The sequence below is a fragment of the Symphalangus syndactylus genome, chromosome 17 (genome assembly GCF_028878055.3).
Source record: "Symphalangus syndactylus isolate Jambi chromosome 17, NHGRI_mSymSyn1-v2.1_pri, whole genome shotgun sequence".
Taxonomy (NCBI): Eukaryota; Metazoa; Chordata; class Mammalia; order Primates; family Hylobatidae; genus Symphalangus; species Symphalangus syndactylus.
This window is the reverse complement of record NC_072439.2, coordinates 18,405,743-18,432,264: the sequence shown is the minus strand read 5'-3', so window position 1 is coordinate 18,432,264 and position 26,522 is coordinate 18,405,743. Positions and strand designations below refer to the sequence as shown.

Here is a 26,522-nt window from a genome sequence, read left to right as displayed (position 1 = left end):
CCATCTTGCAGCCCATCCTAGAGCAGAAGGCCCCCGTGCAGCAGCGTATCTAGCTGGTGTCCACAGTGGCCTGCTGGCAGCATCAGCCTGAGTCCTCTGCTGGTTGTAAAGGGGGTGGCGGGTGACCTGTACATACTTACCCACTGTTCAGAAGGCTACTGCCAGTGTGACTCCTCTGTCAAACTGCCTCAACGGGCCAGCGCCTGCACAAAACCCTGGAGGTGGGACAGGGCCTTCGGATCAAGGTCACCAGATCACCACGGTGCTGGTGGTGGAAATGCTAGGCTGGGCTTCCAGAGGTGCCTCCTTTCACCCATCCTGGGCATCCTGGTCACCTGCAGCACCTCCTTCACCGCCATCTACTGGATGCTTCATGCCCCTGGATGTGGCAGCCAGGGACACCAAGAGTGTGCCGATTCAGACCTCCCTTGCCAACACTGACCACAAGATCACAGGTGAGTCCAATCAACAATCTCAGCCCTGAGCTGGGCCAGCAGGAGGTGGCAGGTTAGGGCTGGGAGGGCACAGTTCTATCTGTCCCCAGCTGTGTGCTGAAAGGGGCTGGGACGGAAGAAACTGAAGCTCCAACTCTCCTGGACTGAGTTGCATGCTGTCTGGTGCTGTCTTGCTTTGGGTCTCCCATCTTTCTCTGGCCGTTGCCCCCACCACCTTACCTACTCTGGCAAACCCCCAAATCAACCAGCAGGCAGACCCCCTGGGGAAGCAGGGGTGGGGATGAGACATGGGGCAGACGTTTGGACGAGGCAGAGAAGACCTGGGTTATCTAGCTGGAGAGGACGGTCAGGAGGGTTCTGTAGAGATCACGACAGTGGGGCAAAGGATTTAGAAGCATTTCGGTAAAAGGGCAGTGAATGTCACAGCTCTGAAGGGCCTCGAGGATGATTTTAATGTTGGAATAATGGCCAGAGAGGGGAGGCTCCTTGCCTACTATGGTCGGTCACGAAGTGGCTGCGCCAGAGCCTGTGCTGGGCCTCCTATCTCCCAGGCCTCAGCCCTCTGTGGAGACTGGCATTCTATCCACTTCTGGCCTGACCTTCCCTGGCCCTACTGAGTGCTTTCTTCACTGACCCCCGCCCCTCCCCAGTTCAGTTGTTTCTGAAAAGGCCCCGGATCCCCATGGTGTAAAACACCAGGACTGTATGGGATGCCTGAAAGCAGGAGGAAACCAGGGAGACAAATATGTGCCAAGGGCGGGGGGTGGGGAGGGCAATGGATGAACAGACTCAGCCAGCGGGACTGGAGCTGACTGCTTTACTCAACGGTGGATTAATTTGGGGTGGCGAGACCAATTTGGAGACACACTTTGGGAAACCTCAAACTAAGATCACGTACTGCATTTAACTGAGCAGATGAGGGTTGGTACTGTACCAAATCGCAGAGTGGATTTAACTGAGGGTAGGTTCTGGATTTACATTAAAGGTGGGGGTTGCCGTTTCTAAGCAAGAGTAGATGAGGTTTACGAGAGGAAAGCCACTGTATTTAACCAACAGAAGGCACTGTCTGTATGGGAGACATGGTATTTGGATTAAGGGTAAGTACTTACTACATTTAAGGACAAGTTCTGTTTTTTAAACCAAAAGTAAGCTTTTTTTTTTTTTTTTCGAGATGGAGTCTCAGTCTGTTGCCCAAGCTGGAGTGCGCAGTGGCGTGATCTTGGCTCACTGCAACCTCTGCCTCTCGGGTTCAAGCAGTTCTCCCACCTCAGCCTCCCAAGTAGCTAGGATTACAGGCATGCGCCACCACGCCCAGCTAATTTTTTTTTTACTTTTAGTAGAGACAGGGTTTCACCATGTTGGCCAGGCTGGTCTGGAACTCCTGACCTCAAGTGATCCACCTGCCTCGGCCTCCCAAAGGGCTAGGATTATAGACGTGAGCCACCGTGCCCAGCCTAGGCATTGTATTTAACTGGGCATTTAACCCAAAGGCAGTTAACTGTCTTTAAGTGAGAGCAGAAGACACGAGGGTAGTTGCTGTACTCAGCTGCACGGTATTTTCCCATCCAAAACATACACGGGGGAGGCTTGATGCCACCCCAGGAAACAGAATAACCCCTTCTAGGGACTTCCTTCTTAGCAGAGACTGGTCTCCATCTGCCCACAAGGGCTGGGTGTCCAATTTGTCCTGCTTCCCAGAGCTGCATGTTGGGTAGAGGAGTAAGTGGAACATAAGAACAGGCTTGCATGACTGTTTATTTGAACCACCAGATCTGCTCCAATAAAGAGCTCTCCAGACCCTGCCTCACCTTACAGGGAAGGGCTTAGTCAGTGAAGAGGGGCCTGTTACTCCTGTCCCTTAAAAAAGGAGGTCAAGATGGAGCCCGGGCTTCCTGGTGACCATTCAGACTCCTCCCACTGCTTGTCCCTGTGGAGGACGTAGGACGGGCTGCCCCATCTCAGGGTTGGGGTGGGATCGCTCACAGTCACCCCCGGAACAGCCCCCAACTGAGGGTGGGGGGCCTGGCCCTGGACACCTCATGTCTCTGGGCCGGGAAGCCACGATCCCTCATCCATCAGGCCTGCTGCTGCTCTCCACCCCAGCGGGGGACGGACGTTTATGCTCCCTCGCCGTCCACTGTGGACCCGGGAGGTCCCCTGTGTGACATTCCTCTCCTTGGCCTCAGGCCAGCAGGCGGCTGTACTCTGCCAGAGCAGAGGACTTTCTCACCCCGTCCCAGATCCGGGCAGCGTAGTGGAACCTGTGAGGAGGTCAACAGTTGGGGCTGCCTGGCCGGGGCTCCCCCAGCCCAGCACCAACCCGGGACAGGTGGGGAAACTGGGGCCCCTTTTATGACTTGAGATGTGACTCTGAGCCTCTTGGAGACCAATCTCCTCGACTGGGATACAGGGAGGATCCTAACAGTGATGGGAGATGGCCCCACTTTTCTTAACTCACCCAGGTTAAGCGAAGCTGAAGGTTCCAGGGCTTGGACTAAGACCTCAAGTCTCTACCACCTAAACTTCTCCCACTCCACACAGTGCTGGCTTTGTGGGTGAGGGTTCAGTTTCCACCTCCCTCCAGAGTCTTACGACATAGAAAACATCTAACAGCAGCTGCACAACCCACAGTCTTCTCCCTCTCCCCTCTGGGTCCTAGTTTAGACCAATGGCAGGAGCAGAGCTGGGACTCAAAGCTCTGCCCCATCTCTGCCCTATAAGCCCTGAGGGGCTTCCTGCTGCTTTGTCTGCACTCCTGACCCCTTCTAGGCATAGCCAACTGCAAACAGATATAGGGAGCCAAGTTAGAGAGGCTGCACCCAGTTAAGCTACTTATCTTTCCAACTTTTCTTTTTGAAGTAAGATGAGGAAGACCTGGACTCGTATGCTGAGGGCTCTCGACAAAGAAGTAATGTAAAGTAGGGGCCACAGAGCTAGTGCAGAGACAAGCGAAAGCAGGGAGAGCAAGCCAGAGGCAGGAAACAAGGCAAATGCAGAAATGTGAACAATGAGACCCTGATGGCTTTCTGGTTCCCATCTGCTGAAGAGCCCTGCCTTCTGTGATCAGGTCCCTGGAATAAATCTTCCTTAAGCTAAATCCGGTCACTGGTCCTACTCCTAGCAATCAAATGACTCCTAGCCACAGATGTGTGGCTTTGCTAAGTAACACTTTTCTCCGAGCCTAAATTTCCCCACCAGGAAAACTGGTGACAAGGACCTACATGATGCTGGCTGATGAGGAGGATTCAAAGTCACAGGAAACAGCATGTTGCCACATGGGTGAGATGCTTACAAGACAGTAGCAATCATCACTGTTCCAGAAAAGGAACCTGAGATCTGGAGAGGAGGGGCTTCACGAGGTCATGCAGATCTAAGAGACACCCCCTTCTCACTACACCACGGTGGGGTGCCTTTAATTGCCCCCTCTGCAAAGAGCTCTTACCAGTTCTTCTCGGTGAGGATCGTGTGTGACAGCTGTGGCCGGGCCATGGACATCACTTGGCTCCGGAGCTTGCTCACCAAGGACTGGAAACTGGGGTGACCACGATACCCAGGCAGCAGGGAGAAGAGTGGGCTGGAACCAGGTCCTGGAAAGTTGGGGCAGGGAGGGTAAGAGGGATAGACTGCTAGGGTCTTTCTCCCAGTTAACAGCATCCTGGGCTTCAAGGAGCACCTGAGAGTTCAGCCCCGGCCGAGCTCTTCCTGTACTTTTATGACTCTGAAACACACTCCTAATAAAGGGTCCACGCGCCCCAGGAACAAACCAGGACCTTCTCTCAGACCACGTAGGCTCCACACTGCTCCCAAACCAGGGCAATCCATGTCGCCTCCTAGACCAGCGGGTGCTGGGTCTGTCTCTGATCAGGACAGGACTTGTCTCTCCATGAACATGTTGAGGGTAACTGTACCTGCTCTTGGTGGGTTTTCACTCTCTGCTTCACTGTCCATGAAGGGTACCAGGAATAAGTTGACCTCAGAGTCCAGGAAGTCAGGTGGAAGCCCCGGGAAGACATTGCATTGCAACATGGACAGAGTCCCTGGAGGAGAAAATGCTTCAGCCTTCAGGTACCATGTTGTGGGTTTGAGGAGTGGGAATCGTTGACAGTGAAGGCAAGATCAGGAGACTAGTCTGGGGGTAGAGACTGACCCACAGGGTTGGATCAGGAATTAGGAGGCTGACTAGCTTGGGGGGTGATGTGGGAACCCTCACCCTTGTAACGCAGGTGGGAGTGGGCCATGAGCTGGTCAATCATCAGGTGCATCTGCCGCAGCTTCCGAGGACAGAAGTCCTCTCGGCGAGCTTTGTTCTGTAAGAAGACTGAGGGTGGAAAGAGACGGGCCCTGTCAGGCAGACATCGCTTGGCTTCATGGACTCCCCTTTCTCACCCCAAAGACCTGCTGTTACCCCTGAGTTCAGATCACTGTGTAAATATTTATGTAACTTCACTTCACTTTAGCACCAGGCTAAAGTGTAGGGCAATGCTGGGGACCCAGAAGTGAGTCAGATCTGATTTCTGCCCCTAGTCTCTTTGAGGCCCTAGCGAGGGATCATAAAATGAACTGGGTCTTTGCAGAAGAGTAAAGCGGAGAAAGGATGAAACAGGCAAAGGAAAGGCATGTGCAAAGGCTGGAGGAGGGAGAACAGGTGGACGGGGCCACTCAGATGAACCCAACCTAATACTCATTTCCTGAGTTGGGAGATTCCAGGGACCCAGAAATAGGCAGACCTGGGCCCTGTCCCATTCCCATCACAGAGCCAGACACAGGCTCAGGGGTCATGCCCTCAACTGTCAGGATTGGACCAGGGCAGTAGGAACTTGTGAGGAAGGAGCAGCTAATCCTTTTTGACTCTGCTCCTCACAACTCTCAAAAGTGAGAGAACCACCCAGAACCCCACTCCTTCCCTCTCTCTCTCCACTTCTCCAACGTGCTCCTTTCAGCCCCTCATTTTTCCTCCTGCCCACCCCTCCAGTCCCCAGAAAGCCTCTCACCCAGGTGGGGGTAGTACTCAGTGCCTTCATCGGAGCCCGATGAGCTGCTGGACTCGTGGCTGGGGGATGGGGTGGAGGGCTTCACCATCTCTGCTGTCTGCAGGAACCTTGGGGTTTGGGGTGAGTGGCTGTTGCTCTTGCACTTGCACCCCAGGTCCCACAGCCTGGGACAGGGGCTTCCTTTGAGATTCTGATGAAAGCTACAGCCATGCTCAGAAAAATACCATATATACACCATGTTTCTCATAATTTCAGAGAATTCGGAGATAATCCTCTCAGATATCAATCCATGGACTTACATCAACTGTATACATTCTTTATGAGTTTACCCTATTTTTTTTTCTTTAAAAAAAGACTATTTCTTAGAACAGTTTTAGGTTCACAGCAAAACTGAGCAGAAAGCTCGTAGGTTCCCACACACCCCCTGCACATGCGCAGCCTCCCCGACTATCAACATCTCCAACCTGAATGGTTCATTTAAGACTGATGAAGCTGCACTGACACATCATTATCACCCAAAATCCCTAGTTTACATCAGGGATCACTCTTGGTGCTGTACATTCTACAGGTTTGGACAAATGTATCATGGTGGGTGTCTGCCATTATAGCATCACAAAAGAATAGTTTCACTGCCCTAAAAATCCTCTGTGCTCTCCCTATTCATCCCTTCCTCTCTCCAACCCCTGATCTTTTTACTGTCTCCATAGTTCTGCCTTATCCAGACTGTCTATATAGTTGGAATTACAAGGACATAGCGTTTTCAGATTGGTTTCACTTAATCTGCATCTAATGATCCTCTGTGTCTTTTTATGGCGAGACAGCTCATTTCTTTTTAGTGCTGAATATTCCATTGTCTAGATGTGCCACAGATTATTTATCCATTCGATTTACTGAAAGACATCTTGGTTGTTTCCAAGTTTTGGCAATTATGAATATAGCTGCTATAAATATCTGTGTGGCTGAGCGCGGTGGCTCATGCCTGTAATCTCAGCACTTTGCAGGGGCTGAGGCGGGCAAATCACCTGAGGTCAGGAGTTCGAGACCAGCCTGGCCAACATCTCGAAACCGTGTCTCTACTAAAGATACAAAAAATAGCCGGGCATGGTGGCACACGCCTGTAGTCCCAGCTACTTGGGAAGCTGAGACAGAAGCATTTGAACCTAGGAGGCGGAGCTTGCAGTGAGCCGAGATTGTGCCACTGCACTCCAGCCTGGGTAACAGAGCGAGACTCTGTCTCAAAAAAAAAAAAAAATCTGTGTGGTTTTTGAGTGGAATTTTCAGTATATGTTATTTTAAAATAATTTTTTAAAATAGGTGAGAGTACATAAACCTGTTTTCTAAGGTAAGGGATAATGGGATTGCTAAAATACGGGGACATTCTCCTCACACACGCACAAACACATCTACAATCTCAAGCGGCTCCCTACTCTGAGAAGCTCACCTGTAGACAAGAGCTTAAAAACAAGGCTCTGCCATGTGCCGGCCTAAGCCAATACCCCCACCAGAAGGTAAACTCCCCAAGGAGTTTTATCTGTTTTCTCTCTTTTATCTGTTTTGTTCACACCTGTGTCCCTAGTGCCCAGAACAGTGCCTGGCACACCTAAATGTGAATGAATCCCAGATGGTGGTTGGAATGGTGTTTCTGAATGAAGTCACAGCTTAACTGCATTAAATCTGGTCAGAACAACCAACTCCCCAGCAAGCCTTTTTTGCTGTTGGCCAGACCCTCAGCTCATCCCTGTCCCCAGGGTTACTAATACAAACACTAAGTTTTCTTCATCAACTGCTTACTATGTAACAGGGACTAAGCTGAATTCTTTAAATTCCTTAACTCACTGAATCTGCACAACATAATTCTGCTGATGAGGAACTGAGGAGGGAAGAGACACATGCCCAGTAAGGGCTAGGATTTGAAGGCACTGCCTAGCTCTGAAGGCACCTGCTTCCTAATTTCATTTCTCCTCTCCCTATAAGCTCCTGTCCCTGCCTTCTGCCTGGTCCCTGTGCCCAAAGCTGCTTCCCCGAACACCTCCCAGCGGTCTCCTGGGGCCTGAAGCCAGGAAGAACCCTTGTGGCCATAGGTTCTGAGCCAGTCTCTTCTGGGGGCATTTCTGGAACCTGTGGCTGCTTCAGGCAGGACTCCTGCCAGGTCCTGCCTCCCTGAGTACCAACAGGAGGGCACACGAGCCTGAAGGAGATGAACAGCAAAACTCCACGGACCAGACAAGCCAGCTCCTCATGCTCCTTATTCAGCAAATTTGTAGTAAATATCTACTGTGTGCCAGGCACTGTGTGAGGTACTGGGGCTTACATTCGAATGGGGGAGAAAGATCATAAGGAAAGCTACAGTATCCTATTAAGTAGAGGTAAATGCAATGAAGGAAAACACAGAAGCGGGGGAGACTAACAGGGGATGCTATGTTAGATGGTCAGGGAAGGCCTGAAGTTGGCTCGAATGGCATGAGGGAGAGAGTCTGAGGAGATCTGCGGGAAGGGTATTTCCCACTGAGGCGGAGTGCAGAGGTCCTGGGCTGCAGGAAGAACAGCCACAAGGCCCTGTGGCTTTAATAAAGGGAGTGAGGGCAGGCGCAGTGGCTCACACCTGTAATCCCAGCACTTTGGGAGGCCGAGGCGGGTGGATCACCTGAGGTCACGAGTTCAAAACCAGCCTAGCTGCCAACATGGTGAAACCCATCTCTACTAAAAATGCAATTAGCTGGGCATGGTGGCGGGTGCCTGTAGTCCCAGCTACTCAGGAGGCTGAGGCAGGAGAATCACTTGAACCCAGGAGACGGAGGCTGCAGTGAGCCAAGATTGTGCCACTGCACTCCAGCCTGGGCAACAGAGTGAGACTCCGTCTCAAAAAATAAAAAAATAAAAAAATAAAAATAAAGGGAGCGAGGGGAGGCAGTGAGAGAAGTCAGCAAGGTAACCAGAGGGCACATGACTTTGTAAGCCATGCACGGGCAGACTTTGGATTTATTCTGGTAGATATGTAAAGTCAGTGGAGGGCTATGTGTGTGTGCAGTGCTTTGAGGAGGAGGTTAGATGGGGGTGATTTGCTCCAACTTACATTTTAAAAGGGTCCCTCTGGCTGCTGTCCCTTGAGTCAGTGGCTCAGTCTCTGGGCCTTTGTCTCCTGCCTCGTTCCTCCTCCCCACCCCCAACCCCTCAGTTCCTCACCTGTAGAGACTGAGGTCTGTGAACCAGTCCTGGACGACAATCACCACATGGCAGACCGTGAAAAGGAAGGCAGCAATCTGGAGTGACTGAAGGTGGGCAGGAAGGAAGGGAGGTGAGGACCTCTGTTGCCCAGACTAATCAGGAGTCCCTGATCCCAGGACTCAGTTCAGGAGGCAGCAAGGCAAGGAGCCTTCAAGCAGCTACTGTGTGCCCAGCACTGTGATGGCACTTCCCTCACAGGCCACCCCTAAATCAGGAAAGGTGGGATTTATCACCCCCATTTTACACAGGCAGATGCTGAGGCTTCAAAGGGGAGGGGGTGGGAAAGGACTTGCCTGAGGGGCAGAGCCAGGAGTTAAGCCAGTTCTGACTCTCAATGTTGTCCTCTTTCTACAGCCCTTGGGGCAGCCAGGGCTCTTATGAAGCAGAAACTAAGTGGACCACCCATACCCAGCTCTCCAGATCCTGGGAGGATGGGGGTGGGGATGTAAAACCTCAGTCCTGGGCCTGGCTTGGCTCCCTCACCTGCATCTCAACGTAAGTGTGGGGAAGGTTGTACTCTGGAGGCAGTTTGCGGTCATTATTGATGAGATGGTCTAGGATAGAAGGGCTCAGGATGGGCTGCAGCAAGGAAGAGAACAGAGTGTCGCTCACAGATACCCAAGTTTCACACGCTCAAGGCAAATACATTGTCTGTCTCAGGATAAAACAAGGTCAGAAACAAAGGCAGGCAATTTCTAATTAGAACAGCAAGAGGAAGTTAAAGAAAAAAAAACTCAAAGCTGATACACTTTTCCAGCTCCTTTACAAATCACTGCTGCTCACAAGCGCCTCATGCCCAAAGAGAAGAAATTGCTTTGTGCTAAGGAATTTTTAACGTTTACTCAAATGAGTCATGTCCCTTAAAGACTCATTTTGTTGTCAGTTGTTTCATACGCTTTCAAAACTTTGCTAAGATAATTACTCAGGTAAAAAAAAAATGATTAGTGTGAAAACTGGTGAGAATTTTAAAAACTGCATCAGTATGTACAAGAATCAGTGGTGAGCTCACCAGACTTTTTTTCTTAAAGGAACATTCAATCAAAAAACTTTAAGAGCTAAATTAAATTAGCTTGATAGTCTACTGGCTTCTCACTGCAGTGAAATTCTTTTAGAAAGGGGCTTTCACAACTGCTGGCTTTCTCAAACCCTAAACATTGAGCAGTGCTCTATTCTGTCTTGTTTAACTTCTGTTCTCCTCTTCACACGTCTCTGACCCAGACCACAGCCAGTTTGGTTTGTCTCCAGGTCTCCATGGCCCCTGCACAGGGCCTGGCACACAAGGCTCACATCACATTTGTAGATTTTCCACTCTGTGTCATCAATGCCACAGTGACCAGAACTCTGTTCCACCAACTATGAGTGCCAACTAAAGGGCCAGGCCCTGTGCCCCAGCTCTCACCCCCAGAGCCAGGGCTCTGCTCTGAAGAGCTTCGGGCAGGTAGGGAGTGGGAACAGTCACGGTGGCAAATCACATGCTATGGTGGGAGGTGCATATGGGCAACAGTGGAAGGGGAGGGCTTCTGAGAGGAAGACTCCACACTCCAGTGGAGTCTTGAGGAACAAGGCATTAGCTAGGCAAAAACGCAGGGCGAGAGCCTACTGTACTGATAATGGTATTAATCGCTAAGGGTATTTAGCACCTAACTCCTGTTGGGTGCTGTCATTAGGACTTCACTTGCATCAATGCACTGAAACCTCACAAAACCCCTATGAGGCAGGCAATATTGTTTTTCCCAGTTAAGAAAACTGAGGAATGAAAATAAATAACTTGACAAGGTCACACAATTCGTTGGTGGTTTCAGGTAAAAACGAGATATGCAAAGTCCAGAGAAGAGAGAGATCAGTGTGTGTGTGCTGGGGGCTCGTGGCTCCTCCACAGGCGAGGATAGGCAGTCTGAGGGAGGCAAGCCATACCCTCCGAATGCCAGCTTAAGCAATCTGGACTTTGCCTGAGAGCAAGGGAGAAGCCGAGGAAAACTGCCAGGTAAACGCAGGACCAGTCAGTTCTAATGACAGTGATGAGCCTGAGCACTAACCTTGTGCCAGGTCCTTGCCACGCACTTTGCCTGGATTGTTCCACTGAATCCTTGAAACTCCTAAGAGGCTGAGTACAGTTATCATCCCTACTTACAGATAAAGAGCTGTGGTTTAAGGGAGTTTAAAACTGAAAGTCACCCAGCTGGTAAGAATTAATAGACAGGATCAGAACACACATTCTCCAGGGCCCACACTTTTCAGCACTATTCTAGAAATTCTTTAGGCTACTGTGTAGAAGGCGAATGAGATGGGGGCAAAAGTGACAAGAGACTAAGGCCCAAGAAAAGACACAGTTTGCCCCAGGGCAGCCAGCATGTCCATGGCTTGACTGGAAGCACATGGAATCCACGTAGGGTTCTGGCTTAATCACATTCCAGGAAGAGGCTCAATGCAGGATGTGGCAGGGTGGGGCAAAGGCAGGCGGGGCTGGCACCTGTGTGTCCAGGAAAACAATCCGTTCTTGGGTGATAAAGAAGTCGATGCCACTTGTCTGGTTGCCCCCTCGTTCCTTCATTTCAGCGCTCTGGGCCCGGAAAACGTAAGTCCTGTGGAGAGGAGCAGGCAGGGGTGCGTGAGAGCTCTGGTTCTCAGCCTTGGATGCATCCGAAGTGTGACCCTGTGAGCTGAGCATGTGAGCTGTGGTGCCCTGCCTGCTCCCTAAGCTTTCCATCTGTGGCCCATGTCAGGGGGTGGGAGGCAGGGGTAGTGCATGTTTTGAAGCACATAATTTCACTCCTATCCATAAAGAGATCCATTAGTTCAATTAATGAAGCCAGTACACTGAGGTGTTGAAGGGCAGAGACTCTGCCAGTCTGCCAGGATTCAGATCCCGGCTCTGCCTCTTCCTGGCTGTGTGGCTTTAGGCACACTCCTTAACCTTTTTCCATCAGTTTCCTCATCTGTAAAATGGGGATAACCACATGATCAAAACTCTGTGTATTACTGTGAGGTCGGTATGTGTAAAGCCCTTAGAATGGTGCCTGATATATAATGATATATACTTTTAGCTGTTAATTATCAAATAAACCTGCTAGATCCCAGGCATTGGAGAGCGAGCACTGAGTGCCCTCCACTCCCACAGTGAGAGGGAGTTTGGGTCTTGTTCCCAGCATCTTCCCCTGTCAGGTGAGTCTCCCTCACTTCTACGTGTGCTGGGTGCTAGGAATATGAGGGCAAAGCAGGCAGAGCTGGGCCTTGCCCTAAACCACTAAGTTCAACTTGGTGACTCTGACTTGGGCAAAGTGATTGTACCTTTTGAAATCTGTAAAATCAAGGTAATAGTACCTACCTACCCCAAGATGCATAATCTGTTGTCTGACACAAAGCAGGCATCCTTCCTCTTTACAAACACTACACGGAAAACCTCCTATTTGCCAGATACCAGGATATAGCAGTGAACATAAAAGACTAAGTCGGCTTCTGTGAAGCTTCTGGTCTAGTTTACAAATTACCAGAAATCAGTAACTGTGGGTGTTAGAAAGAAGAGGCGTGCAGTGCTCCCAGTGCAGATTGCTTAGCTGGTAGAGCCAGAGAGGGCTGCCCTGGAGAGGGAAATGACAATGCTGAGGGTGAGAGAGAAAGAGGGAGTTAATTGGCACTGGGTGGGGCATGGACGCAGAGGAAGGTTGTATCGGCAGAAGGCAGGTGGCTTGTTGTACCGGGACTCAAAGACCAGCATGGCAAGAGCAGAAAGATGGTGCATGTGGGAGGGGAGGGAGCAAGAAGAGGCTACACAGTCCCTTGTGGAGCATGGTAAGGCTTTGGCCTATGAGCCTGGAGAAGCTGCTGGAGAGATATAAGTAGAGGAGTGACAGGATCAGACTGTGGTTTGAAGGGTGGAAAAAGTGGAGACAGGCTTACAAGGCCCAGTGCCAGAGTGCCTGTCTGCCTGTCTGCCCCTCTGGCCTTATCTCCTACCACTCCCCTTCCAAGGCTGCCACGTCCTTCTGCACACACTATGGGCAAGCTCCCACTTCAGAGGCATTGCCTGTGCCAGTCCCTCTCACTGGAATGCTCCTCCCAGCATGCTTTTTCTCAAACACTTCCCTTAGCAAGGCCTTCCCTCACCATCCTATTTAAAACTATAACCTAGTCTGGGCAACACGGCAAGACCTCATCTCTACAAAAAATAAAAAAAAAATTAAGGGCGTGGTGGCTCATGCCTGTAATCCCAGTGCTTTGGGAGGCCAAGGTGGGAGGATCACTTGAGGTCAGGAGTTCGAGACCAGCCTGGCCAACATGGTGAAACCCTGTCTCTATTAAAAATACAAAAATTAGCCGGAAGTAGTGGTGCACGCCTGTAATCCCAGTTACTCGGGAGGCTGAGGCAGGAGAATTGCCTGAATCTCGGAGACAGAGGTTGCAGTGAGCCGAGATTGAGCCACTGCATTCCAGCCTGGGTGACAGAGCGACACTTGTCTCAAAAATAAAAAATAAATAAATTAGCCAGGCATGGTGGTACACAAATGCAGTCCTAGCTACTCACAAGGCTGAGGTGAAAGGATCACATGAGCCCAGTCTGGGCAACACAGTGAGATCCTGTCTCTACAAAAAAATTAAAAAATTAGTTGGGCATGGTGGTGCATACCTGTGGTTCTCAGCTACTCATATGGCCGAGGTAGGAGGATGGCTTCGGCCTAAGAGTTCAAGGCTGCAGTGAAGCCATGATCACGCCATTACACTCCAGCCTGGGTGACAGAGCAAGACCCTCATCTCTTAAAAAATAGTAATAATTTTTAAAACCCTTTAACCTAGGCCCAACATCACCTCCCTATAACCCTTTCCCATTTTGTTATATTCTAACGTGCCAAATAGTGTGTTTATTTTGTTTACTATCTCCCCTATTAAAATATAAGCCCCACGAGGGCAGATTTTTTCCAGTTTTGTATACGGTTGTATCCTCAGCACCTAGAACAGTGCCTGTGCACAGTAAGCAATTAATACAGTACTTGTCAAACTGAATTAAATCAGGCAGACCAGATAGAAACCTCTTGGTATCCTCCATGTAAGATAATAATGGCTTGGACTAAGGCGGTGGGAGTGAAGGAGGGAAGAAACAGATGAATTAGAAAGAGAATTAGGAGGAAGGCCGGGCGTGGTGGCTCACACCTGTAATCCTGAGACTTTGGGAGGCCGAGGTGGGCAGATCACCTGTCAGGAGTTCGAGACCAGCCTGGTAAACATGGTGAAACTCCATCTCTACTAAAAATATAAAAATTAGCCAGGCATGGTAGTCCCAGCTACTCGGGAGGCTGAGGCGCAAGAATTGGTTGAACCCAGGAGATGCAGATTGTGTTAAGCCAAAATTGTGCCACCGCACTCCAGCCTGGGCGACAGGGTGAGACTGTCTCAAAAAAAAAAAAAGAGAGAGAATTAGGAGGCAAAACCTAGACTTGATGAAAAGAGTTGATACTAAAGTCTACCACACCACAGGCTGACGTGGCTCAAAAAGACAAGCTGGGCGATAGGATTCTCTCTATCTCAGGAATCTGAACTGAGACCCATGGGGAAAATTTGCTAGTTGGGGTGAAAAGCTGAAATGGAAAGAATGTTATCTAAGACCTGGAGCTATTCCAAAATGGAGCCAAACTGAGTCATGAGTGAGCAGAGAACAGGAGGGAGAGAGGCAGAGGAACCTCACAGCTCCAGCTCTATGGGATGCGTATTCACACCAGTGGTCTTCACCTTTTCTAGATCTCCATCAGCGCACTCTGAGATCTGGTGCAAACTAGGGACCTTTTCCTTAGAAGAAAAGCCTGACTGCAAATGTGTGTTGTAAAATTCTGCATATGGCCAGGGGTGGTGGCTCACACCTGTAATCCCAGCACTTTGAGAGGCCAAAGCTGGAGGATTGCTTGAGCCCAAGAGTTTGAGACCAGCCTGGACAACATAGGAAGATGCCATCTCTACCAAAAAAGTTAAAAACTAGCTGGTGTGGTGGCATGCCCCTGTAGTCCCAGCTACTTGGGAGGCTGAAGTGGGAAGATCACTTGAGCCTGGGAGGTAGAAGATGCAGTGGGCTATGATCATACCATTGGACTTGAGCCTGGGTGAAAGAACAGGACCCTGTCTCAAAAATAAATAAATAAATAAAATTATGCATATACTGTTAAGGGATTAATGGACCCCTGATGCTCATCCATGGAGGCCAGGGTAGTATCACCTGCTTTACAAAAAACAGATCCCTGTATTTTTAGGTAACTTCAACGTGTCTCTGTTCTTTACCACCCCAGTGGCTACCATCCATTTTCATTCCCCATTTTGATTCTTCCTTAATGAGATGTGTATCTCCCCCACTCCCAAATTCCTACCTTTTTCCCTTTCCTTCTCTGCCCCCAGTTTCGGGACCTGTTTCTTAAGTTCTCCCCTCCCCAAAACCTGCTCCTGTGCCCTTATGCTTTATCTTCATAATCACATTCCATCCTTAGTCAAGAATGTTGTTCAGGCCAGAGAATGCTCATGTCTGATCCTCCCCAGCCTAGAGAAGCAGAGCCATTTTCCCAAGGTGACACAGTAGGACTGAGGCTGGTACAGAAACCACTCTCTGTCTCCAGATCTCTTTCCCCACTCTATTTCTCAGATCGTATCAGCTACCATTCTGTGAGTACTTGCTCTATGCCAGGTGCTCATTAACTTTTGCCTTCTTGATCTTATTTTATCCTCCAAAAATCTATCTGGACAGGAGATACTGGAAATGAAGTGACCTGCCCAAGGTCAACCAGTTATGTAGCAGGGCTGAGCCTCAGGTGGGGCCAAATCCAAAATCTTAACAACTACATCATCCCACTTCCTGTCTAGGGCCTGTACCATTTCCTGGGGCCAGGCAGGAAGGGAGGGAGAGAGGGAGAAACAGGATTGGATGCCTTGGAGGTACACAGATTTAGTCCAGCCCATTATCATCCTCATCTCATGAAGACACTGAGGCCTAGGGAAGAAAAGCAACTTTCCAAAGTCCTTTGGTAACACCACTTGCAACACCCAAGCCCACCTTGCCCCTGCCCCCGGTGGATGCCCACCTCCCTCCTGCACCCTACCTGATAGCCCCTCACCTCTGGTCCTCCTCTGGAGTGTTGGCTGACAACAACGACATGACCATGGACTTGCCTGTCCCCTGGAGGCCCAGGACACCAACCACCAACACATCCGTCTGATCCAACAGGTACTGTGGGAAAATACATAAATAAGACTCTGACAAGTCTGTCAGTTGCTGGAGCTGGAATGAGAGGGGGGACTCCAGAGACCCTTGTGGCTCCCCCACCTGCCTTATCATATATGAAGAGAAACTCCTATGGTCCCAACCCCTTCAACTAGGCATAGGGCCTCTGTTCCGTGTCATAGTAGGATTATGTGAAATGTTTTAGACACAAAGAACAGTGTCTGTGAGAACTCTGAAGTAGAAAAGAGGCTAGCATGGTCCAGAAGCTAAAAGGAAGTCAGTGTGGCTGAATACAGTGGGAAAAAGGGAAGTCTGATCTTGGAGAAGTGAAAGTGAGAGTCACAGAACAGAAGGGTAGGTTGGAGAAGACAGGACTTGGCGACTGAGGGCTACTGGCACAGATTCCTGGCAAACCTGGGAAAGCACACGAAAGGGAGTGGTGTGCAAACAGGAGCCACCCAGGCTTTCGTCTGTGTGTGTGTGTTTTTTTTTTACATTCATGTGCTGTTGTCTGTGGGATTTAAGAGCCCCTCTGGAAATTACTGAGACCAACTCTGGGCCACCAGCTCTGCTGACTTTCCCCACCAGGGGGTGTAAGAGACAATCCTCAAGGAAAACAGCTACGTCCTGAACTGTGGCTAATGCTCCTTACAATTACCTTAAAATTTTTTTTTGTTTTTTTTTTAAAAGCAAATCCTATAGGTCAGGTGTGGTGGCCCACAACTGTAATCCCAGCACTTTAGGAGGCCAAGGCGGGAGGATCACTTGAGGCCAGGAGTTCAAGACCAGCCTGGCCAACATGGTGAAACCCCGTCGCTACCAAAAATATAAAAACTGGTTGGGTTTAGAGGCTCACACCTGTAATCCCAGCACTTTGGGAGGCCGAGGCAGGCGGATCACCTGAGGTCGGGAGTTAGAGACCAGCCTGACCAACATGGAAAAGCCCCATCTCTACTAAAAATACAAAATTAGTTGGGTGTGGTGGTACATGCCTATAATCCCAGATACTCGGAAGGCTGAGGCAGAAGAACTGCTTGAACCCAGGAGGCGGAGGTTGTGGTGAGCCGAGATTGTGCCATTGCACTACTGCCTGGGCAAGAAGAGCGAAATTCCATCTCAAAACAACAAAAAAACCAACTATCTGCGTCTAATGTTGCACACTCGTGGTCCCAGCTACCTGGGAAGCTGAGGCTGGTGAATTGCTTGAACCTGGGAGGTGGAGGTTGCAGTGAGCCGAGATGGTGCCACCGCACTCCAGCCTATGCAACAGAGTGAGATCGTCTCCTAAATAAATAAAGCAAATCCTGGGCCCAATCAGGATTTAATGTGCTTTAACACATTAAAGCAGAATATCTAGGGATGCCCTGTTCAATCAGTAGGCATTGATCATACATGGCTATTTAAATTAAATAAGATTAAACAACATTAAAAATTCTGTTTGGTTGTACCAGCCACATTTCAAGTGCTCTAAAGCCACATCTGGGCATAGTGGCTACCATACTGGATGGATAGTTCAAATATATATGATCTTCATCACTGCAGACCTCACTGCTGGGATGGATGGGGGGCACTCTGGGGGAGTGACATTCAAAACAGTTAACACTGAGACAGCATGGATTTCTTGTTCTTTTTGTTTGTTGTTTTTGAGACAGGGTCTCACTCTGTTGTCGAGGTTGGAGTGCAATGTCATGATCACAGCTCTCTGCAGCCTTGACCTCCTGGACTCAAGCGATCCTCTTACCTCAGCCTCCTGAGTGGCCTGGATGCCTGCCACCATGCCTGGCTAATTTTTAAATTTTTGGCAGAAATGGAGTATTCCTATGTTGCCCAGGCTGGTCTTGAACTCCTGGACTTAGGTGATTCTCTTACCTTGGCCTCCCAAATTGCTGGGATTACAGGCATGAGCCACCAGCAAGGGTTTCAACCAAAAAAGAAGGGTATTGGGGCAGGGTCCAAGAGACTCCCCTCTGTGGATGGCACGGGAGATCCCAGGGGTCCTGGGGTGGTAGTGAGAGTACCTCTTTACCAATCAGTACCAAAGTAGTTCGGTATTTTACCAACTAGCAAGCACAGCTGAGCTAGTTGAAATTCCACTCTGGTTAGGTGAGAATGTTCTGATTCTACCCCCTCTCACTGCTGTAAGTTGCCTGAAAACCCTCCAGTCTGGTGTTGCCTACAAAGAGGTGGAGGATCAGAGGATGCAGGACGTGAGGAAGCTCAGGCAGGGTGGGACCCCTCGGTACCTCAATGGCACTATCACACCAATTCATCTGGTCATCCACCAACTTGATGCTGTGCTTCATGCGCTCTGGGGGCAGTAGTTTGGCCTGACCCACGACAGCTGGAGATTGGAGAAAGCAGGAGACAGAGGATGCAGTGAGGGTCTGTGAGGAGATGCCAGTTCCCAACCCGGTCCTGCCCAGCCCCAACTCACGGTCCATGGCTGCTGGTGCGGCAGTGCCCATGCCCCGGTTCTGGATCTGGTACACAGGCTGTGTGGGTCTCTGCCCCTCCTTCTCCCCCTTGGGTGGCACAGGGGCTGCAGGGGGTGGTGGGGCGGTGCCCTCAGGGGTAGAGGCACCTGTCACGGCCACAGGCCCCTTCCCCTCCTCTCGTGGCTTCATGAGGACGATGGGCTTCTCCAGAGGGGCTGGAGCAGGCGGGGCAGCAGGGGCTGTTGGAGGTGGTGGCTGTTTTGACTACGGAGGTAAAAATAAATTCCATCAGTGGGGGCAATCCCTTCCCTAACAGCTCCCCCTCCTCCCTCCTTCTCTGCTCACCCGCTCTGCTGGAGGTTTTGAGAGGATGATGGGGGTTTTCTGCATGATGGAAGTGCTTGTCTCTTCACTGGCATCCTGTGGTGAGGGAGGGCAGTTACTCAGGAATGGCTCACTGGCTCTCCTGGACATTCCAGATCTTTATGTGCCATGAACTATTCTAAATGCCGAAATATATTAACTACCTTGAACCTACCAACAGCCTTGTGAGATAGATACTATTATTACCCCCACTTTACAGATGAAGAAAATGAAGCCTAGAAAGGTTAAGCAGATTGCCCAAAGTCACAAAGCCCAGGCAGCCTGGCTGCAGAACCAAATCCTCAAGCATTCTGCTCAGCTGCCTCTGCGAGGCAACAAGCCCAGGTGGAAACGAACTAGGAGCTAGACAGGTCTGGGTGCAAACCTGGTCCCGCCTCGTGTTGGCTGTGTGAACTTGAATAAGGAACCACCCTCGCCACCTTCACTTATGCCTCATTTTCCCATCTGTGAGTGGGTATGGGAATTCCTTCCTCACAGGATTATTATGAGGATGAAAGGAGATAGAACTCATCAAGTGTCTAGCATGGCACCTGACACATGGCAGGTGCTCACTATGTGAGAGCTGCTGGTGGCACTTGCTACCCTGATCACCTCTGCCTCAGCCCCCTCCTGCTCTGGCACAGCTGGCAGGCTGATCCCATGCCTTGACCTCTTCATGCCTCCCCAACTCACCCTCAGTCTGCTGAAGAGGGGAGAAATCTGAGTCTGAGTCCCGTTCTTTCTCTGGTTCCTTGAGTAACCTCAGGAGAGTCTTGACCCCTAACTGCGTCTGTTTCTTCACCAATATACTGAGGACACTTCCTTAAACCCTGCTCACTTCACTGGCTTATGGTGAAGAACAAACAAAAAGATGATGTGAAAGTGCTTCGAAAAGAAGTTTCAAGGGAAAAACTACAGGAGGAGAGGCTGTGGACTTCCAAGAGGCTAGGAAGTGGGAGATGATACAGGCTGAGTATCTCTTATCTCAGATGCCTGGGACCAGAAGTGTTCTGAATTTGGGATTTTTTTGAACTTTGGAATATTTGCATATTTACTGGTTGAGCACCCCAAATCCATCTGCAAAGCTCCAATAAACATTTTCCTTAAATGTCATGTTGGTGCTCAAAACATTTGGAATTTTGGAGCACTTCGGATATTCAGTCTGTACCTGGGATGAACGCTGTGAGGGTGGAGAGAAGACACACAGATATAACCAGGCGGCAGAACGTAAAGCACTAGTGCCTGACTAGCGCAGAGGACGCAGGGGAGAGGCGAGGGAGGCATTCAGGACAAGGCCCAATGGGCTGTCACTGATATGGGAGAAAAAAATGGGAAGAGGAAAAATGGTAGAAAGATGCTGAGGTCAGCAGGGGTCAGCAGGGGACACAGAGGATAAGAAGCGCATGGGTGTGACAGGAGGCTGCCAGGGCTCAGTAGCACATTTAGAGACAAAGATGAGACTTAGGAGTTGCTTGTTCAGGGATTAAACCTGACGGTGTGGAGGGGTAGCATTCCCCAGGAGGGCATTATGTGGAAGGAAGAGAGACTACGTGTTCTCATTTATGCTGTGGCCCAAGAGAAGGAGCAAGTAAGAGCCCAGCTCACTGTGAATAAACTATTCTTCATGTTTGTACAGTTGTATAGCTCAGAAGCTGGCCCCAATGTTACCTACTTCCACCCTACCAGACATCTCTGAGGTGGACAGGGCCCCACAGAAAAAAGCCCAGGGGGCAGGTTCTGGCAGTGAGTCACCTAAGTACAGGAGGGGAGTGAGGCAGGGCCTGGGCACAAGCCGATCCCTCCTGATTCCCAGCCCAGGGCGCTCTCTACAGCAGGCAGAGCGATGCTATATGTGAGACTAAGCTGGACCTGGATCTGAGTCCTGGACCCAAAATTTATTGACTCTGATTTTGGAAAAGTCCCTTCACCTCTGGGGCTCATTTTCCTCATTAGTGAAAATCAGATCTATCACAGAATCTACTTCATGGGGTAGCTGTAAGGGTTCAGAAGACCCAAAGGATGTAAACGACTTTGCAGAGTGCAAGCACAGTATAGGCTGCTCAGTAAAAAGAAGCAGAAACAGTTGTTATTATGACATGACTCTTTAAAATATGAGCTATGGCACCTCTCAGCTCAAACTCTCCAACACCAGTTTCACTCAGTGAAATACAAAGTTCTTTCCAAGGCCTACCAGGTCCTACATGATCTGGCCCCAGTTACCTGACTTCATCTCCTATCTCTCTCCCTCCCTCCTCATCCATCACAGCCATCCTGACCTCCTCTGGCTACTCCTTGAACACACCATATATGGGCCACCTCAGAGCCTTTGCGCTTGCTGTTCTTTCTGTCTGGAATGCTGTTCATCTCAGATGTTGGCATGGCTTATTCTCTCATCTCCTTCAAGTCTCTGCTAAAAAGTCACCTCTTCAGAGAGACCTTTTCTGACCACGTTATCTAAAATAGTCTCCTTTATCACTCTCCACCTTCTTTATCCATGAGGGCGGTAAGTTTTGTTTATAGATGTATCCCCGGCATCTGAATTAGTGCCTGGCACATGGCAGATGCTCAATAAACATTTGTGGAACCAAATAGATACACGAATGCTACTCCTGGGTCCAGACACTCACCCGTCTCTCTCTTTCCCATGGTGCAATGTAGTCCCTCTCCCGACCACCAGGCCCAGAGAGATTCTGGGGGCCACCAGAGCCAGGCTCCTTCCACCGTCGCCGCCGCTCTATCCCATAGAGTCCAGGCTGACTGTGTCCAGACTCAGACATGGCCACCTATGGAAGGAATGAGGGGATTTCAGGATGACAGAGTCTCTTCCTACCCTACTTGGCATATCCTAGGCTATATGAAGTCCCTTCTTTCTTTTCTTTTTTTTTTGGAGATGGAGTCTCTCTGTCGCCCAGACTGGAGTACAGTGGCCTGATCTCGGCTCACTGCAACCTCTGCCTCCCGGGTTCAAGCGATTCTTCTGCCTCAGCCTCCCAAGTAGCTGGGATTACAGGCATCCACCACCAAGCCTGGCTAATTTTTGTATTTTTAGTAGAGATGGGGTTTCACCATGTTGGCCAGGCTGGTCTCGAACTCCTGACTTAGGTGATGCACCTACCTTGGCCTCCCAAAGTGCTGGGATTACAGACGTGAGCCACTGTGCCCAACCAAGGCTCTTCCTTTCTTCTTTTTTTTGAAACAGAGTTTTGCTCTTGTTGCCCAGGCTGGAGTGCAATGGCGTGATCTCGGCTCACTGCAGCCTCCACCTCACAGATTCAAGCAATTCTCCTGCCTCAGTCTCCTGAGTAGCTGGGATTACAGGTGCCCACCACCACGCCCGACTAATTTTTTTGTATTTTTAGTAGAGATGGGGTTTCACCATGTTGGCCAGGCTGGTCTCGAACTCCTGACCTCAGGCAATCCACCTGCCTCAGCCTCCCAAAGGGCTGGGATTACAGGCGTGAGCCACCATGCCCGGCCAAGGCCCTTCCTTTCAACAGAGCTCTGGGCCTGTGGTAACAACTGCAAGCTGGCTCCCAACATCCACTCCTGACTTCTTCCAAAAAAGTAAAACCCTCAGCTCTGAGCTAGGTACATGGCTATCCAGAACAAACTTCTCATCCTTGTTTGTAGTTAGGGGTGGCCATGTGAGTAAGTACTTTCTGGCTATGGTATGACACTAGAAGGGTGGCTTGGCAGCTTCCAGAAACTTCCCTTCACAGACTCTGGTACATGCCTTTTGCCCCTTCCTCCCAGTGACAGGAATGTGGGTGTGGAAGTTGGAGCTCAAGCAGCTATCCTGGGCTGTAAGGCAATTTAATGGAAGGTACAATAAAACGAGACACAAAGTTGGGGGGTTCCACGTTAACCTTGAATTGCCTACTTCGAGAGGCAGTGAAAAACAAATACACATCTCTCTCTTACTTGCAGCCAAAACTATTCCCAACTATTAAAATGCTCCAACATAAATAAACTCATAGGGGCAAGTTCACATAAAAATAGGATATTCTCCTTACCAAAATGCAGCAAGGCATTTGCTTACAAACCAGCAATGTGATCCTCAGTCCAACAGCTACTCTTGATTAGCCATTACTAGTGTATGTCATGGTGGGGCTCCAGCCACTTACTAGTGTATGTCATGGTGGGGCTCCAGCACTCAAGGGCCTATTTTCACCTGGTATCCCAGTACATTTCAGTGTCTGTCTTCCGTTCCTGACAGTCTGCCTTCCCTCACAGTGAATTTCATTTCAAGTTGTCTCCAGTGTTTATTCTATTTGAGATGTTATATAATGTCTGGCTACCTATGCAACCCACTCTTCAGTATCTGTTTACAGGTCCTTAGAGAGTTTTCCCAGCTGTTCACGCATCAGTCTAGGGTGGTCTTTGACTACTTAACGGTTTGTAGAACTCAGTGGGGCTATCTGCTCAAGCTCAGAGGTCAGGCTGCCAAAGTGTGACCTAGGGGCCAAATCTGGTCTGCCTTCTGTTTTTGTAAATAGAAAGTTTTATCGGAACATGGCCACATCCATCAATTTAGAAATTGTCTGTGGCTGCCTTCTTGATGCAATGGCAGAGCTGAGACAGACAATACAGTCTGCAGGGCCTAAAATAATTATTCTCTGGCCTTAACAGAAAGTTCTACTGAATGGCCGAGTATGGTGGTTCACACCTGTAATCCCGACACTTTGGGAGGCTGAGACAGGAGGACTGCTTGAGCCCAGGAGTTCGAGACCAGCTTGGGCAACATAGCAAGATTCTGTCTCTATAAAACATTTAAAAAAGAAAAAAGTAGCTGGGCGTGGTGACATGCACCTGTAGTCCCAGCTACTTGGGAGGCTGAGGTGGTGGGATCACTTGAGCCTGGGAGGTCAAGGCTGCCATGATCATGCTGCACCACTGCACTCTAGCCTGGGTAACAAAGCAAGACCCTGTCTCAAAAAAAAAAAGCAGAACCCTGTCTCAAAAAAAAAAGTTTGCTGACCCTTGCTTAGCTTGGAAGTATCTGTTAAATCCCTCCATGAATCCTCCCCAGCCCCACCTCATAATGACATAAACAGGTCCCTCCAAGACTCTCCAGAACGGAAGGGTCTGTTTACAAGATGCAGTCATAATTTTGCTAGCCAGACAAGTGGCTTGTCTAGCTCCTCTCTTACTGTGCTACATGACCTCTCCCCCAGCCACAAGCCAGGTTGAAGACTGCTTTCCTAGACAGAGGAGGACAAGGGCCTGTTTACAGATGCTTAGGGAAAATGACTCATTCAATACCGAAATGACTGCTTACAGTCTCGGATGGAGATTCTCCCCAGAATCTAAGACTCCTCCCTCCCTTGCAATTAAGTGTCTTTACACATTATTCTGAAATCTACCCAGTGCTTAAGTACCTGTCTTCATGCCTCAATTGGGATTCCGCCCAGCCCTGAAGTTTCTGTTTACCGGCCTAGGAGGATGCCGTTTCCTGTGCAAAGTAAGCGCCCCTGTGTGAATGCTTTTCTTTTTTCCTTTTTCTTTTCTTTTTTTTTTTTTTTGAGACAGTCTTGCTCTGTTGCCCAGGCTGGAGTGCAGTGGCACGATCTCAGCTCACTGCAGCCTCTGCCTCCCGGGTTCAGGCAATTCTCCTGCCTCAGCCTCCAGAGTAGCTGGGATTACAGGCGCGTACCACCAGGCCCGGCTGTTTTGCATTTTCAGTAGAGACAGGGTTTCGCCATGTTGGCCAGGCTGGTCTCCAACTCCTGGCCTCAAGTGATTAGCCGGCCTCGGTCTCCCAAATGATGGGATTCCCCGCGTGAGCCACCGCACCTGGCCTCCCTGTGCCCTTTATTCTGGGAGCTTCCACAGTATCTGAATGTGGGGAGTTCCTCGGAACTTAAGAGCCCACCTAAGCCAGGTGTGGAGGATACAGTGAGCCGAGATCGTGCCACTGTACTCCAGCCTGGGCGACACAGCAAGACTCTTGTCTCAAAAAAAAAAAAAAAACAAAAAGCCCACCCACATGCAAGCTGGGGACTTCCAATGCTGTTTCCAGGCTCCTTTGGGGGATTCCCCACAAACTCAGGAAAGCTGGTCTATTTAAGTGTCTACTGATGGACTTCTAGGGTGACTTCCCGAAAATCAACAATCGAATTTACATATTTTGGGGGAGTGTCTCCTCAGCACTTAGGCATCGTTTCACACACTCCCTTCGGGGATCTCCCAGAACCTCAGTGACTATTTGCAAATATTTGGGGAGACACTCCCGATTCCTGAGCATCTAAGCCCACTTCGTGGGGCACTCCCCACCCCAGAACTGTAGTCGATTTGCACATTTTCCTAAGGACTCCCTAGGATTTAAACTTCTCTCTACGGGGTTCCAGAAGGGGGCCTCCCCCGGATTTAAGCATTGATTTACAAAGCTTCCCTCGGGGAACCCAACTCAAGTTTCTCGTTATACGTTATTGGGGCGGCCTCCCCAGACTTGAAGGGCAGTTTGCAGGCTCTACTTGGATCTCGCAGAGCAGAAGTTTCTCATTTACACGTTATTTCCGTCCCCCGCTCCCACTCCTGCCAACCCAGTATCGAATTGACGGTAGCCGGCCCCCTACTCAGTGCCGCACCCCCGCCGGACGTCCCAGCGACCTTTTAATGGTCAAGGCGGGGGCGGGGCCTGCCGGCGCTCCCCGCTCCCCGCCTGTGCGCTAGCCTCGCGCGGGCTCGCGGCCCCCTTACCTAAGGCGGCTGCTGATTGGTTCTCGGGGCGCGGTGTGCGCTCTCCCGTGACTGGAGTCAGGTGGGGGCGGGGAGGCTGACCCAAGCCACCCGCCTGCAAATGGCGTCTGGGGACCAGGAACGTGGGAAGGAGAGAAAGTGGGCACTCCCCACTCCGAAACCGGCCTCGGCGTCTGGGTTGCGGCCCCTAAGGTAAGCTAGTCCGAAGGAGGAAGAGGAGGAGGAGGGGGTAACGCGGGGCCAAGCTGAGATCAGGTCCCTCAGGTGGCTGGTCCTGCGCATGCGCTGAGGGCTGGACGCTCGAGAACTGAACGCGCGCGCCGGGCTGAGCATGCGTGGATGGAGGGGTCGGCTTCAGCACGCATGCGGGTTCCGGAGGGGGAGGCGGGAGGACGCCGCGGCTCTGACTCAATGCCCGTGCGCGCGGTTGGGGGTTGAGGGTGGGGAGGTGAGTAGGGAAATTGATACGCCGAGGAGCGGGCGGCAGGGAGGGCGGCCCGGATCTGGGGTTCGAGTTGTGCCTCTTCAGTGATGTTGGCGGGATGCTGTGGGGTGGGGCGACAGGGAGGAATTTCACTGTTCTGGGCTGAGCGCCAAGAACACATGAATGAATCAGACTTGGCGTGCGCCTTGGAAGACACCCCGGCCTGTGGAGAGACTGCCAGGGCCTCAAATCACTTAGGAAAGGGCGCGGGTCCGGTTGGACCTTGAAGGACAGGCAGGCGAGGGCACTCCAGGGAACAGCTAAGCAAAGGCGGCGAAGACCCCGGGGGAGAGGTCTAGACTGGCTTGGATTCAGGGTCCCCCCGGGTGGGAGGTGAGGCAGCAGAATGTGCAGGTCAGACCCTGAAGGGTCTGCAGTGTCAGTTTTATCCTTAAGGCCTGGGAGATGCAGAATAGTCCGAGACAGAATTAGGTTTAAAACCCTTGAAGGCCGCGTTGGAGGAGGGAATCCGCTCCAGGGTCGAAAATTTAAACGCCCGTGGGCGGAGTCTTGCGCGCGCCAAAGAGGAGCATTGGGCGAGGGGCGCGACCTGGAGGGCGCATGCGCAGTCGGAAGGGTCGGCGGTTCCCCAGTGGGCAGAGTGAGTGAATGGGAAGGTTCTAGCTTTTTATTTGAAATTTTATTTATTTTTATTTTATTTATTTATTTAGAGACGGA

General features: G+C 50.4%; 3 protein-coding genes across 3 annotated transcripts in view; 1 reads left to right on the top strand and 2 right to left on the bottom strand.

Annotated features, from left to right (window-relative positions):
• ZNF404 (zinc finger protein 404) overlaps positions 1-26,522 on the bottom strand; it is a 177,136-nt gene that overhangs the window by 28,151 nt on the left and 122,463 nt on the right. The window lies entirely within an intron of this gene.
• SMG9 (SMG9 nonsense mediated mRNA decay factor) lies at positions 2,193-26,306 on the bottom strand. The gene is made up of 14 exons (XM_055249319.2): positions 25,361-26,306; positions 21,289-21,444; positions 18,644-18,718; positions 18,298-18,562; positions 18,107-18,204; positions 15,757-15,869; positions 11,142-11,253; positions 9,155-9,250; positions 8,630-8,715; positions 5,447-5,553; positions 4,666-4,773; positions 4,364-4,492; positions 3,898-4,042; positions 2,193-2,716 (listed from the first exon to the last, which is right to left on the bottom strand). Exons 2-14 carry the CDS (start codon positions 21,436-21,438, stop codon positions 2,638-2,640), a joined length of 1,563 nt encoding a protein of 520 aa, XP_055105294.1. The 5' UTR covers positions 21,439-21,444; positions 25,361-26,306; the 3' UTR covers positions 2,193-2,637.
• Positions 25,516-26,522, top strand: part of ZNF283 (zinc finger protein 283) — a 104,390-nt gene continuing 103,383 nt past the window's right edge. Inside the window, exon 1 of the mRNA XM_063620980.1 lies at positions 25,516-25,552. The gene's annotated coding sequence lies outside the window, so the exon portion shown is untranslated. The remainder of the gene's footprint in view (positions 25,553-26,522) is intronic.